Source organism: Silurus meridionalis, chromosome 19 (assembly GCF_014805685.1).
Source record: "Silurus meridionalis isolate SWU-2019-XX chromosome 19, ASM1480568v1, whole genome shotgun sequence".
Taxonomy (NCBI): Eukaryota; Metazoa; Chordata; class Actinopteri; order Siluriformes; family Siluridae; genus Silurus; species Silurus meridionalis.
In genome coordinates this window covers 18771773-18786774 of record NC_060902.1, presented here as the reverse complement: position 1 = coordinate 18786774, position 15002 = coordinate 18771773, and the positions used below count along the sequence as shown (strand labels likewise).

The 15002-nt window shown below is 46.4% G+C and overlaps 1 protein-coding gene across 1 annotated transcript in view; it reads right to left on the bottom strand.

Moving 5' to 3' along the window:
* Positions 1 to 1461: 1461 nt before the first annotated feature.
* The window catches only part of strip1 (striatin interacting protein 1), a 17396-nt gene continuing 3855 nt past the window's right edge, over positions 1462 to 15002 (bottom strand). Inside the window, exons 9-21 of the mRNA XM_046874535.1 lie at positions 11476 to 11658; positions 11127 to 11347; positions 10895 to 10960; positions 10740 to 10803; positions 10569 to 10640; positions 10399 to 10473; positions 10217 to 10314; positions 9864 to 9990; positions 4493 to 4591; positions 2657 to 2722; positions 2460 to 2567; positions 2125 to 2329; positions 1462 to 1999 (exon numbers count right to left, since the gene is read on the bottom strand). Of these exons, the coding sequence (XP_046730491.1) occupies positions 1752 to 1999; positions 2125 to 2329; positions 2460 to 2567; positions 2657 to 2722; positions 4493 to 4591; positions 9864 to 9990; positions 10217 to 10314; positions 10399 to 10473; positions 10569 to 10640; positions 10740 to 10803; positions 10895 to 10960; positions 11127 to 11347; positions 11476 to 11658 (1632 nt within the window). The 3' untranslated portion in view covers positions 1462 to 1751. The remainder of the gene's footprint in view (positions 2000 to 2124; positions 2330 to 2459; positions 2568 to 2656; positions 2723 to 4492; positions 4592 to 9863; positions 9991 to 10216; positions 10315 to 10398; positions 10474 to 10568; positions 10641 to 10739; positions 10804 to 10894; positions 10961 to 11126; positions 11348 to 11475; positions 11659 to 15002) is intronic.

Genomic DNA, 15002 nt, shown 5'->3' with positions numbered 1-15002 from the left:
ATTTCCTCCAGCTCCGCTGCGTGAGGCGCTGATGCAATCAGGGGCGGGTTCACCTGCACGTATTCACCTGGGTCAGGCGTTACCTCCACAGAGCTAGCCCGGCGATCAAGCATGGGGCCTGGGTTCAGATGCACATCTCCAGACTTTTAAATGCCCAGATAAATTGAAGAATGGCATGTCCATGTCCAAAATAATAAAGTTTAGTGTGATCACCATCATTCGGACCAACCAAATTGCCCTTATTATGCACAGAAAAGTTGCAGATCCAAGCACTTAATAGCATTAAAAAAAAACTGTAAAATACAAAGGGCATGAGTGGAGCCCAACGACCCACTCCTGCCTTCAGCAGCCATCTTGTTTTACTCTCTCCCCCTTCATTGTGAACAGTCTGGGTAATAAAAGGGAAACAATGCCATCTGCAATATTTGCAGTAGTCAGCAGGAGTCTGTTCTTTCTACATAGATTATTCAATTAGCTGGATTTAATTGGACTGTTAGGTTACTCAAGGCTCATTATAAGCTTGTTGTCATGACAACAAGACCATAAGATAGAACATGCTCAGGTTGAGGCTTATTCAAGGCTTCAGAAGCAAAGGTAAGACAAGAAGTGTCTCAGAGTTTTGTATTCTCCTGTGGTGATCATTTATCTCGTTCAGTTATTGGACCTCATATTAAAAGCTTGACTCGAGTACAGCAGGAGCAGTTCAATCGGGCACTGTGTAGAATCATGTGTTCATTTCTCTTAAGCTGCTTTGGGAAAACTAAGACTCGAATGAATATTTCACCTTCACTTCTCAGGTTCTACTGGGTCCAGTGGTGGTTCATTATTATAAAAATAACAAATGTGTCCCTTTCAAATTACTGACTCTGGGTTTCTCTACTTAAGCATAAACATAACCTCTGATTTATTCTCCAAGAACTACTCACCTATATGCCAATATTGGCCTTCAGACCATCTCTCATTTAGGCAGTTTATTTATAGGCAATGTTTTAAAATCTTTTGAGACGCTTAGAATCGATTACTAAATTCTTAAAACAGATTCTTTTTCCAAATTTCTATTTTAGTCAGTCGGAAATGAGACAGAGGGAAAATTTGCTGGGACAATCTTCTTCTGGCACCAAACGGGGTCAGATTTCCAATCTGTATTCTATGTTGTCAGAAGCCTCTTCACCTTTATATATTTTAAGAAAGAGCTGGGAAAGGGATATGGGCCAACCGTTTACTGATGATGAATGCTTTCTATTTGTGAGAAGGTTTTTCATAAATCAACTTTAAGGTCTGAGCAAAACTTAAAATTCATACACAGAACATATCTCACGTCAATACACCTCCATGAAATGTACCCAAATGTATTTTAGCTGTGTTTTAATCTGAAAAAGGAACATTGATGCATTTATTTTTTTGTTTTTGGCATAAGGTAACATGATATGGTTCACCTCGGGTACCAACTCTGAAGATGTATTTAGCACAAGTGAGTAATCCTCTCTTTTTATTTTCTAAATGCACAAGTGAATTTCTCACAAGCTTCTGAGCACATCGAACAATAGTTTATAATGGCTGCACATTTTACCTTACACTCGGTTTAAACACACACACACACACACACACACACACACACAAAGAGCTGACTAACTGGTCCTTTAAAGTAAATGTTCAAGAGTGTTGATTCAGCGTGTTTTAGGAAATGAGAGTGATGCTGCACCACCACCTGCCAACCACCACACAAGCCCCACCCACTGGTGCACACATGCTCACTGCAGCAGCTCCTCCCAACAGATGGGTTTAGAGAACACCTCACGTTCAAGCCACAGGTCATAGGTGGTGTGAAAGTCATCAGGCAAGGGCACATTCTGACCCAAAACACTCTGAAGGCAGTTATCAACCGGCACCAGGTCCGAGTGGCGCTGAGTCGCGTCGTATCGCCTCGCGTTAAAGCGCTCAATACTCGCACGCAATGAGCACTCCTCCGCCTGGAAGTCCCACGGCCGTGCGTCCAGATCTGCTACACACACACACACACACACACACACACACACACACACACACACACAGATCTGGGTGGATCTGGTCTGGTTTTAAGGTAACAAATGTGAGTGTGTGTGTACGTGTGTGTGCGAGACTCACCATTGCCGTATGCCCAGTCATCATTGAGTCGATGACGGACTTTCTGGTAAATGGCTGACATGGTCTTCATGTTGCTCTTTCTCCACTGACGGCCCAAATATTTAGTCTGAACCTTCAACAGCTTCAACACGTACAGCTGCAGCATCGCATGCTTCACCTTCAAAGCCCTTTTCAGGATCGGAGCTGATTTAAACACCACTAACATCTGCACACACAAACACAGTCCTACAAACTTACACCAGATACCAGGCATCATCAAGCCAATTATTTTCCACCACACACCTTACAGTGTGTGTGTGTGTGTGTGTGTGTGTGTGTGTGTGTGGTGTGTGTACCATAGTCCTGGAGTGTTTCCATTTAGTGAGTTTGTTGAGGATCCTGAGCAGATTGATGCAAGAAAATAAATTCCTCCAACAGAACTGGTTATTATCTCCTCCAGCTTCCTGTAACCAGACACACAAACACACAGCTCATTAATTCTTATTTTATGTGTGTGTGTGTGTGTGTGTGTGTGTGTGTGTGTGTGTGTTACCAGGCTGTCAGCTGTAAGCTCGGGCAGCTCGTGCAGGACACAGTAAGGGAAGTCCAATACTGAAATACTTAAACACACACACACACACACACACACACACACACACACACACACACAGTGTTAATTGTACTTAAATACAAGAGAAATGATTACAGGGAGTGCAGAATTATTAGGCAAGTTGTATTTTTGAGGATTAATTTTATTTGAGGATTAATTTGAACAACAACCATGTTCTCAATGAACACAAAAACTCATTAATATCAAAGCTGAATATTTTTGGAAGTAGTTTTAGTTTTAGCTATTTTAGGGGATATCTGTGTGTGCAGGTGACTATTACTGTGCATAATTATTAGGCAACTTAACAAAAACAAATTCATACCCATTTCAATTATTTATTTTACCAGTGAAACCAATATAACATCTCAACATTCACAAATATACATTTCTGACATTCAAAACCAAACAAAACAAATCAGTGACCAATATAGCCACCTTTCTTTGCAAGGACACTCAAAAGCCTGCCATCCATGGATTCTGTCAGTGTTTTGATCTGTTCACCATCAACATTATGCAGCAGCAACCACAGCCTCCCAGACACTGTTCAGAGAGGTGTACTGTTTTCCTCCTTGTAAATCGCACATTTGATGATGGACCACAGGTTCTCAATGGGGTTCAGATCAGGTGAACAAGGAGGCCATATCATTAGATTTTCTTCTTTATACCCTTTCTTGCCAGCCACGCTGTGGAGTACTTGGACGGTGTGATGGAGCATTGTCCTGCATGAAAATCATGTTTTTCTTGAAGGATGCAGACTTCTTCCTGTACCACTGCTTGAAGAAGGTGTCTTCCAGAAACTGGCAGTAGGACTGGGAGTTCAGCTTGACTCCATCCTCAACCCGAAAAGGCCCCACAAGCTCATCTTTGATGATACCAGCCCAAACCAGTACTCCACCTCCACCTTGCTGGCGCCTGAGTCGGACTGGAGCTCTCTGCCCTTTACCAATCCAGCCACGGCCCATCCATCTGGCCCATCAAGACTCACTCTCATTTCATCAGTCCATAAAACCTTAGAAAATCAGTCTTGAGATATTTCTTGGCCCAGTCTTGACGCTTCAGCTTGTGTGTCTTGTTCAGTGGTGGTCGACTTTCTGCCTTTCTTACCTTGGCCATGTCTCTGAGTATTGCACACCTTGTGCTTTTGGGCACCCAGTGATGTTGCAGCTCTGAAATATGGCCAAACTGGTGGCAAGTGGCATCTTGGCAGCTGCACGCTTGACTTTTCTCAGTTCACGGGCAGTTATTTTGCGCCTTGGTTTTTCCACACGCTTCTTGCGACCCTGTCGACTATTTTGAATGAAACGCTTGATTGTTCGATGATCACGCTCAGAAGCTTGGCTATTTTAAGACTGCTGCATCCTCTGCAATATATCTCACTATTTTTGACTTTTCTGAGCCTGTCAAGTCCTTCTTTTGACCCATTTTGCCAAAGGAAAGGAAGTTGCCTAATAATTATGCACACCTGATATAGGGTGTTGATGTCATTAGACCACACCCTTCTCATTACAGAGATGCACATCACCTAATATGCTTAATTGGTAGTAGGCTTTCCAGCCTATACAGCTTGGAGTAAGACAACATGCATAACGAGGATGATGTGGTCAAAATACTCATTTGCCTAATAATTCTGCACTCCCTGTAGACTATTCAGCATAAATGTGTAAAGTAGGCATGGCTAATTCTTCCTCCATATCATCTTTAAATAATCTTTAATGCTCTTGTGTGTGTGTGTGTGTGTGTGTGTGTGTGTGTGTGTGTGTGTGTGTGTGTGTTGGTTACCTGTTTTGCAGTGATGTATGACATGATGTTCTGGTTAAAGAACTTTAGGATCAGTGGGATGCAGTTAGCAAACACAAGGTGCTGAGCCATGTACTCAAACTGGAAACACACAGAAAAGATTTTTGGGAAGATTCCTAATTTGTATGTGTTCATAGGTTTGAGACAGGTAGCGTGTGTGTGTATGTATATGTATATGTATATATATATATATATATATATATATATATATATATATATATATATATATATATATATATATATGTATATATGTGAGTGTGTGTATATATGCGTGTGTGCTCTAGAGGAGACAGAACAAGACAGATGAAGCGTTGGAGGCCTGCTACACCAACAGCTTCAAACATCAGGCCCACATGCTTACCGTGGATGCACCAGAAGTGTTGAATATTTAGGAAAAAATTCAGAATTAGGCGCAAAAAAAAAAAAAAAAAAAAAAAAAGTATGTGGCAGAAACGAGTTCCATAGGATTCAGGCCAGAGAAAACAACCAAAGTTTCCAAAGTTAAGGAACATTACAAACTAAAACAGAAAAAATCGGTCGGTCAACATCTAGAGTGCGTGTGAGTGAGTGTTTGAGTGAGTGAGTGAGTGAGTGAATGAGTGAGTGAGTGAGTGAGCGAGAGTGAGTGAGTGAGTGTGCGGCGTGTTTGAGTGAGCGAGTGAGCGAGTTTGAGTGAGTGTGCGCGTGTTTGAGTGAGTGTGCGTGCATGCATGTTTAAGGAGTGAATGAGTGAGTGAGTGAGCGTGTGTATGAGTGAGTGTGCGTGCATGAATGAGTGAGTGAGTGTGCGTGCGTGCGTGCGTGTTTGAGTGAGTGCGTGAGAGTCGGGTGAGTGCGTGCGTGTTTGAGTGAATGAGTGAGTGAGTGTGTGTATGAGTGAGTGTGTGTGTGTGTGTGTGAGTGAGTAAGTGAGTGAGTGAGCGTGTTTGAGTGAATGAATGAGTGAGTGAGTGTGCATGTGTATGAGTAAGTGTGCGTGCATGCATGTTTAAGTGAGTGAATGAATAAGTGAGTGAGTGTGTGAGCGTGCGAGTGTGTTTGAGTGAGTGAGTGAGCGCGTGCGTGTTTGAGTGAGTGAATTAGTGAGTGAGTGAGCGTGCGTGTTTGAGTGAGCGAGTGTGCGTGTTTGAGTGAGCGAGTGCGTGTTTGAGTGAGCGAGTGTGCGTGTTTGAGTGAGCGAGTGAGTGAGTGTGTATGAGTGAGTGCGGTGTGTGTGCGTGTGAGTAAGTAAGTGAGTGAGTGAGTGAGTGTGCGCGTGTTTGAGTGAATGAATGAGTGAGTGAGTGTGCATGTGTATGAGTGAGTGTGCGTGCATGCATGTTTAAGTGAGTGAATGAATGAGTGAGTGAGGAGTGAGTGAGTGCGTGCGTGCGTGTTTGAGTGAGTGAGTGAGCGCGTGCGTGTTTGAGTGAGTGAATTAGTGAGTGAGTGAGCGTGCGTGTTTGAGTGAGCGAGTGTGCGTGTTTGAGTGAGCGAGTGCGTGTTTGAGTGAGCGAGTGTGCGTGTTTGAGTGAGCGAGTGAGTGAGTGTGTGTATGAGTGAGTGCGGTGTGTGTGCGTGTGAGTGAGTAAGTGAGTGAGTGAGTGAGTGTGCGCGTGTTTGAGTGAATGAATGAGTGAGTGAGTGTGCATGTGTATGAGTAAGTGTGCGTGCATGCATGTTTAAGTGAGTGAATGAATAAGTGAGTGAGTGTGTGAGCGTGCGAGTGTGTTTGAGTGAGTGAGTGAGCGTCCGTGTGTGTGTGTGAGTGAGTGAGTGAGTGTGTGCGTGTTTGAGTGAGCGAGTGTGCGTGTTTGAGTGAGTGAGTGAATGAGTGAGTGAGTGTGCGTGTGTTTGAATGAGTGAGTGAGTGAGTAAGCATCTGTGTTTGAGCGAGTGAGTGTGCGAGCGAGTGAGTCAGTGAGTGAGCGTGCGTGTTTGAGTGAGCGAGTGTGCGTGTTTGAGTGAGTGAGTGTGCATGTTTGAGTGAGTGTGCATGTGAGTGAGTGAGTGAGTGAATGAGTGAGTGAGTGTGCGTGTGTTTGAATGAGTGAGTGAGTGAGTAAGCATCTGTGTTTGAGTGAGTGAGTGAGCGTGCGTGTTTGAGTGAGTGAGTGAGTGAGCGAGTGAGTGTGCGTCTGTGAATGAGTGAGTGAATGTGTTTGAGTGAGTGTGCATCTGTGAGTGAGTGAGTGAGTAAGTGAGTGAGTGAGTGTGCGTGCGTGCGTGCTTGAGTGAGTGTGCGTGTTTGAGTGAGTGAATGAGTGTGCGTGCGTGCGTGTTTGAGTGAGTGTGCGTGCGTGTTTGAGTGAGTAAGCGTCTGTGAGTGAGTAAGTGAGTGAGCGAGTGTGAGTGAGTAAGTGAGTGAGCGAGTGTGCGTGTTTGAGTGAGCGAGTGTGCGTGTTTGAGTGAGCAAGTGTGCGTGTTTGAGTGAGCAAGTGTGCGTGTTTGAGTGAGCAAGTGTGCGTGTTTGAGTGAGCAAGTGTGCGTGTTTGAGTGAGCAAGTGCGTGTTTGAGTGAGCAAGTGTGCGTGTTTGAGTGAGCAAGTGTGCGTGTTTGAGTGAGCAAGTGTGCGTGTTTGAATGAGTGAGTGAGTGAATGAGTGAGTGAGTGTGCATGTGTGTTTGAATGAGTGAGTGAGTAAGCATCTGTGTTTGAGTGAATGAGTGAGTGAGTGAGTGTGCATGCGTGCGTGTTTGAGTGAGTGAGTGTGCGTGCGTGTTCGAGTAAATGAGTGAGTGAGTGTGCGTGCGTGTTTGAGTGAGTGAGTGTGCGTGTTTGAGGTTGTGAGTGAGTGAGTGAGTGTGCGTGTTTGAGTGAGGAGTGAGTGAGTGTGCGTGTTTGAGTGAGTGAGTGTGCGTGCATGTGTGAGTGAGTGAGTGTGCGTGTTTGAGTGAGTGTGCGTGCGTGCGTGTTTGAGTGAGTGAGTGAGTGAGTGTGTGTTTGAGTGAGTGAGTGTGCGTGCGTGTTTGAGTGAGTGAGTGAGTGTGCGTGCGTGTTTGAGTGAGTGAGTGAGCAAGTGCGTGTTTGAGTGAGTGAGTGAGTGCGTGCGTGTTTGAGTGAGTGAGTGAGCGTGCGTGCGTGTTTGAGTGAGTGAGTGAGCGTGCGTGCGTGTTTGAGTGAGTGAGTGAGCGTGCGTGTTTGAGTGGAGTGAGTGAGCGTGCGTGCGTGTTTGAGTGAGTGAGTGAGTGTGCGCGTGTTTGAGTGAGTGAGTGTGTGCGTGTTTGAGTGAGTGAGTGAGTGAGTGCGTGCGTGTTTGAGTGAGTGAGTGAGTGCGTGTTTGAGTGAGTGAGTGAGCGTGCGTGTTTGAGTGAGTGAGTGCGTGCGTGTTTGAGTGAGTGAGTGAGTGAGTGTGCGTGTTTGAGTGAGTGAGTGAGTGAGTGAGCGTGCGTGTTTGAGTGAGTGAGTGAGTGAGCGTGCGTGTTTGAGTGAGTGAGTGAGTGTGCGTGCGTGTTTGAGTGAGTGAGGAGTGAGTGTGCGTGCGTGTTTGAGTGAGTGAGTGTGCGTGCGTGTTTGAGTGAGTGAGTGAGTGAGTGCGCGTGTTTGAGTGAGTGTGTGCGTGTTTGAGTGAGTGAGTGAGTGAGCGTGTTTGAGTGAGTGAGTGAGCGTGCGTGTTTGAGTGAGTGAGTGTGCGTGCGTGTTTGAGTGAGTGAGTGAGTGCGTGTTTGAGTGAGTGAGTGAGTGAGTGGAGTGAGTGAGTGTGCGTGTTTGAGTGAGTGAGTGAGTGTGTTTGAGTGAGTGAGTGAGTGAGTGAGCGTGTGTTTGAGTGAGTGAGTGAGTGTGCGTGCGTGTTTGAGTGAGTGAGTGAGTGAGTGAGCGTGCGTGTTTGAGTGAGTGAGTGAGCGTGCGTGCGTGTTTGAGTGAGTGAGTGAGCGTGCGTGCGTGTTTGAGTGAGTGAGTGAGTGAGTGTGCGTGCGTGTTTGAGTGAGTGAGTGAGTGTGCGTGCGTGTTTGAGTGAGTGGTGAGTGAGTGAGCGTGCGTGTTTGAGTGAGTGAGTGAGTGAGTGTGCGTGCGTGTTTGAGTAAGTGAGTGAGTGAGTGTGCGTGCGTGTTTGAGTGAGTGAGTGAGTGCGTGCGTGTTTGAGTGAGTGAGTGAGTGCGTGTTTGAGTGAGTGAGTGAGTGCGTGCGTGTTTGAGTGAGTGAGTGAGTGAGTGTGCGTGCGTGTTTGAGTGAGTGAGTGAGTGAGCGTGCGTGTTTGAGTGAGTGAGGAGTGAGTGCGTGCGTGTTTGAGTGAGTGAGTGAGTGAGCGTGCGTGCGTGTTTGAGTGAGTGAGTGTGCGTGCGTGTTTGAGTGAGTGAGTGGTGAGTGAGTGTGCGTGTTTGAGTGAGTGAGTGAGTGAGTGAGTGTGTGCGTGTTTGAGTGAGTGAGTGTGCGTGCGTGTTTGAGTGAGTGAGTGTGTGCGTGTTTGAGTGAGTGAGTGAGTGTGCGTGCGTGTTTGAGTGAGTGAGTGAGTGTGCGTGCGTGCGTGCGTGTTTGAGTGAGTGAGTGAGTGTGCGTGCGTGTTTGAGTGAGTGAGTGTGCATGTTTGAGTGAGTGAGTGAGCGTGCGTGCGTGTTTGAGTGAGTGAGTGAGTGGCGTGCGTGTTTGAGTGAGTGAGTGAGTGAGTGCGTGCGTGTTTGAGTGAGTGAGGAGTGCGTGCGTGTTTGAGTGAGTGAGTGAGTGAGTGAGCATGCGTGGGTGCTTGAGTGAGTGTGCGTGCGTGTTTGAGTGAGTGAGTGTGCGTGCATTTGTGTGCGTGTTTGAGTGAGTGAGTGGCGTGCGTGTTTGAGTGAGTGAGTGAGTGAGTGTGCATGTTTGAGTGAGTGAGCGTGCGTGCGTGTTTGAGTGAGTGAGTGAGTGTGCGTGTTTGAGTGAGTGAGTGTGCGTGCATTTGTGTGCGTGTTTGAGTGAGTGAGTGAGTGAGCATGCGTGTTTGAGTGAGTGAGTGAGTGAGCGTGCGTGTTTGAGTGAGTGAGTGAGTGTCCGTGCGTGCGTGTTTGAGTGAGTGAGTGAGTGTGCGTGCGTGCGTGTTTGAGTGAGTGAGTGAGTGAGTGTGCGTGCGTGCGTGCGTGTTTGAGTGAGTGAGTGAGTGTGCATGTTTGAGTGAGTGAGTGAGTGAGTGAGCGTGCGTGTTTGAGTGAGTGAGTGAGTGAGTGTGCGTGTTTGAGTGAGTGAGTGAGTGTGCGTGCGTGTTTGAGTAAGTGAGTGAGTGAGTGTGCGTGCGTGTTTGAGTGAGTGAGTGAGTGAGTGTGCGTGCGTGTTTGAGTGAGTGAGTGAGTGAGTGTGCGTGCGTGTTTGAGTGAGTGAGTGAGTGAGTGAGTGTGCGTGTTTGAGTGAGTGAGTGAGTGAGTGAGTGTGCGTGTTTGAGTGAGTGAGTGAGTGAGCGAGTGAGTACCTGGTAGATGTGGTTCAGTTTAAAGTGTTTAAGCAGGAGCAGTAAAATTGCAGAGATTGCTTTAACAATGATCTCTTTATGGCGGTTCACATCCACACCCAGCTTCATACTCTGTAACACTGTGGTCCTGCAAACAAGACACATCATCAACTGTCTCACTGCCACACACTCTCACTGTCACACACACACACTCACTGTCTCACACACACACTCACTGTCTCACACACACACTCACTGTCTCACACACACACTCACTGTCTCACACACACACTCACTGTCTCACACACACACCTTTACCCACTCTCTCTCACACACACACACACACACAAAACTACAATGTTCGAGACTCTTACGGCATCTCTTCTGGCAGAACATCTGCAAGGATGTTAATGGAGTCCGTCTTTGCTTTTGACGTCGGTGCTGCAGCAAGAAGGATCTTTAACAGAGCGATCTGAGGAGCACGCATACACACACAGTTGTTTTAGTTCAGGAATCATCAGTGAAAAATCAGAAATGATGGTGACTGGACCTTCACCATGTACTGAGGCAGGCTGGGTAAAATCCCCTGATACAGAAGCTCAGTGGCACACAGCTTAATCTGCTCCTCACCCTACACACACACACACACACACTTTATATTTTAACATACTTTTATTTATTAACAGATAATCACTGCACAACAAGGTGTGTGTGTGTGTGTCTTACCCCCGACAATGGAGTTTTCTGATACTCTTCCTCCCTTGAGATTTGAACTTCAGCAATGGAGATGTACTTGTGCTGCAAACACACACACACACACACACACACACACACACACACACACATTTTTATTACACGATGAGGCGACACACAAACACACACACAAAGAGTACACACCTGTTTCAGGGTTTTGATGCTCTCGTGGATGGGCCGGGGTAACCCCACCACTGTGTCTGTGTCACTGTAACACACACACACACAATTATAAAAAGGAGCAATACACACACACACACAAAAATAGTGTAATACTGTAATTGTAGAGAGAGAGTCACCTTCCCAGTGTATAGCCGATGAACTTGCTTCTGCTGCATTCCAGAAAGTTCTCAATATCCTTCTCACTGTTCACAGACACACACACACACAGACACACACACACAAAGAGTCTAATAACCCATTCACACCTGGTATTATGAATGTGCCCAGGACCCGTGTGTGTGTGTGTGTGTGTGTGTGTGTGTGTGTGTGTGTGTGTACATGTGTGTGGGTGCGTGTGTGTGGGTATACCGGACTTTTGGAGCCCACGGAAGACCTTTAGGGAACGACACTCGGTCAGAGGAGGGGTGAGGAATGGGCGGGGCTATGACCTCATCACGCTCCAGAGGAAAGGTTTCTGGCTCTAAAGGATTCTCGTTATCATCACCGTCCTCCTCTTCCTCACGTGCATCCTCTGCCTTAAAGGGATCTTTCTCATTAAACGCCTCCAGATTCTCCTGCTTTATCAGAGCCTGAGAGAGACGTGTGGAGGCCGTCCGGGGAGGGGAGTAGGTGGAGAAGAGCATGGAGGAGAAGCATGATATGCAAATTTATTCAGAACAAACACACAAACACCTGTGTGTGGAGATGAGAGACAGACCTTGTGTTCTCTACGTGTACGTCTTTGTTGTTGGTCGATGATGTCACAGGCAGAGGTGGGAGGGGAGGAGGCCCTCATGCTCTTCATCACTCTTATGCTGTCTTCAGGAAGGTTGGGCAAACCAAGCTCCGCCCTCTTACACACTTTCAGACTCTGCAGCTGCTCAAAGCCTCCCAATGTGAACTACACACACACACACACACACACACACACACACACACACACACACACTTCCATTTCTACAAGGGCAGCATTAAGATGCAGGATCGGCACCACTCTGTCTGGTACTTTCTTTCTTTTTGTTTATTGTCTGTGTTTGGTTACCCTACACTGATAACTTTCACTAGAAAATAACTTCTTAACATCGGCCAGTTCACTCCAGACACTTTTCACCAGTTTTTTGGCGCACTTAGTTGGAGGAGCAGCTGCTCTATGGTACATGGTGGAGACGCCTGCGGGGGAAGAGCACCGGTGCGGTAGTGCAGCTACTGCGTTCCCATCGATTCAACTGCCGAACCTTTGCTTATTGCAGAACAAAATGGACGAACTGACTCTCCTTAATGGAACAAACAAAGACTTTGCATGTCCACTGCTCTCTGTTTTACCCAAACTTGGCTAAGTGACTCAATCCCGGACAGAGGATTTCTTCTCTCGGGCTTCAGCTTAAACCGAGCGGATCGCGTAACGGAGCTATAGGGCAAAATGGAAGGCGGCGGAATCCGCTTGTACATTAAAGCGTTGGTGTACAGATGACACAGTGCTGAATAAATACTGCAGCCCAAATTTGGAATCAAATTCATAAACTGTAAACCATTTTACTCACTGCCGGAATTTTCCTCATTCGTTCTGACCAGAGTTTACATCCCACCTCAGGCCAACGTGGGTGATGCACTGCAAAACCTGGCAAACCAAATATCCGGCTTGGAGCAAAAACATCCGGATTCTCTTTTTATTATCCTTAAAGACTTTAACAAAGCAAAACTAACACTTGAACTTCTAAAATACAACCAACATATTAATTGTCCCACAAGAGAAAATAACACACTGGATCTCTGCTGCACCATTCTTAATGACGCATATCGTTCTGTACCCCGAGCAGCCTTGGGAAACTCTGATCACTGTTTGGTTCATCTTACACACACTCCTGCATCAGTGTGGAAAGGCCTGCAAGATATCACAAACTACAGGAGACCACCCCTCCCCACTGAAGCAAACAAAAACCTGGCTGACAACCTCAACACCTTCTACTGCAGGTTTGAGAACAATACCTTCACACCTCTCATCCACCCCAGCCCACTGTCTGCCCCATCACACCTCTGGGAACACCTCCAACATCTCCTCCCAGCACTCAAGTTGCGCTCACGATCTGTGAAGAGGATGTGAATCGGCTCTTTCAGAAACAGAAGACAAGGAAAGCTACCAACCCAGACGGTGTCTCCCCATCCTGTCTCAAAGCATGTGCTGACCAACTGGCTCCTATCTTCACTTATATCTTCAACAGATCACTGGGGTTGTGTGAGGTCCCCTCCTGCTTAAAACTCTCCACAATCATCCCGGTCCCCAAGAAACCCTCCATTACTGGACTGAATGACTACAGGCCTGTCGCTCTGACATCTGTCATCATGAAGACCTTTGAGCAGCTGGTATTGGCCCACCAAAAGTCTGTTACAGAAGAGCTGCTGGATCCCCTACAGCCGGGGTGTCAAACTCAAATTCACAGTGGCTCAAAATTAAAAACTGGGACGAAGTCGTGGGACAAACTCAATATTTATTGAAAATTTTGACTTCAATTGTGCATGTTTTCCGTCTCTCCAGATGTGTAATGTTGAACCTTTTCATATGGAAACAAACTTTAGTTTTACATAAACATTGAATCTGGAACAACAAAAGTTTAATATTATAAACACATAAGAAATCAAATTTAAAAAAAAAAACACACATTAGTGGTATTCGTTTCTTATTATGTCTCTGTCTCTCTCTCTCTCTCTCTCGATTTTCGAATTCCTTTTTAATGTAAACCTTTTTTCACAGGGCAACAACACAACAACCAAAAATAATAATAATTTCCTTTAATTAAAAAAAGCAATCATTCAACCATTACCAGTTCATGCCTTAGAGTAGAAAAAGTGCATAAAGACAACATTCATTCAAGCTCAGTTTCTACATTCTGGTTTACTCTGATTGGTTGAAGCAAATACCTGCATCAAAGTCTGGGTTTAGTCTCTAAACTGAGCATCATGTCTGGGTTTAGTCTCTGAGCTGAGCATCATGTCTGGGTTTAGGCTCTGAGCTGAGCATCATGTCTGGGTTTAGCTCTGAGCTGAGCATCATGTCTGGGTTTAGGCTCTGAGCTGAGCATCATGTCTGGGTTTAGCTCTGAGCTGAGCATCATGTCTGGGTTTAGTCTGAGCTGAGCATCATGTCTGGGTTTAGCTCTGAGCTGAGCATCATGTCTGGGTTTAGGCTCTGAGCTGAGCATCATGTCTGGGTTTAGGCTCTGAACTGAGCATCATGTCTGGGTTTAGGTTCTGAGCTGAGCATCATGTCTGGTTTAGTCTCTGAACTGAGCATCATGTCTGGGTTTAGGCTCTGAGCTGAGCATCATGTCTGGGTTTAGGCTCTGAGCTGAGCATCATGTCTGGGTTTAGTCTCTGAGCTGAGCATCATGTCTGGGTTTAGTCTCTGAGCTGAGCATCATGTCTGGGTTTAGGCTCTGAGCTGAGCATCATGTCTGGGTTTAGGCTCTGAGCTGAGCATCATGTCTGGGTTTAGCTCTGAGCTGAGCATCATGTCTGGGTTTAGACTCTGAGCTGAGCATCATGTCTGGGTTTAGTCTCTGAGCTGAGCATCATGTCTGGGTTTAGGCTCTGAGCTGAGCATCATGTCTGGGTTTAGTCTCTGAGCTGAGCATCATGTCTGGGTTTAGGCTCTGAGCTGAGCATCATGTCTGGGTTTAGACTCTGAGCTGAGCATCATGTCTGGGTTTAGTCTCTGAGCTGAGCATCATGTCTGGGTTTAGGCTCTGAGCTGAGCATCATGTCTGGGTTTAGACTCTGAGCTGAGCATCATGTCTGGGTTTAGCTCTGAGCTGAGCATCATGTCTGGGTTTAGGCTCTGAGCTGAGCATCATGTCTGGGTTTAGGCTCTGAGCTGAGCATCATGTCTGGGTTTAGGCTCTGAGCTGAGCATCATGTCTGGGTTTAGGCTCTGAGCTGAGCATCATGTCTGGGTTTAGTCTCTGAGCTGAGCATCATGTCTGGGTTTAGTCTCTGAGCTGAGCATCATGTCTGGGTTTAGGCTCTGAGCTGAGCATCATGTCTGGGTTTAGGCTCTGAGCTGAGCATCATGTCTGGGTTTAGGCTCTGAGCTGAGCATCATGTCTGGGTTTAGGCTCTGAGCTGAGCATCATGTCTGGGTTTAGGCTCTGAGCTGAGCATCATGTCTGGGTTTAGGCTCTGAGCTGAGCATCATGTCTGGGTTTAGGCTCTGAGCTGAGCATCATGTCTGGGTTTAGCTCTGAGCTGAGC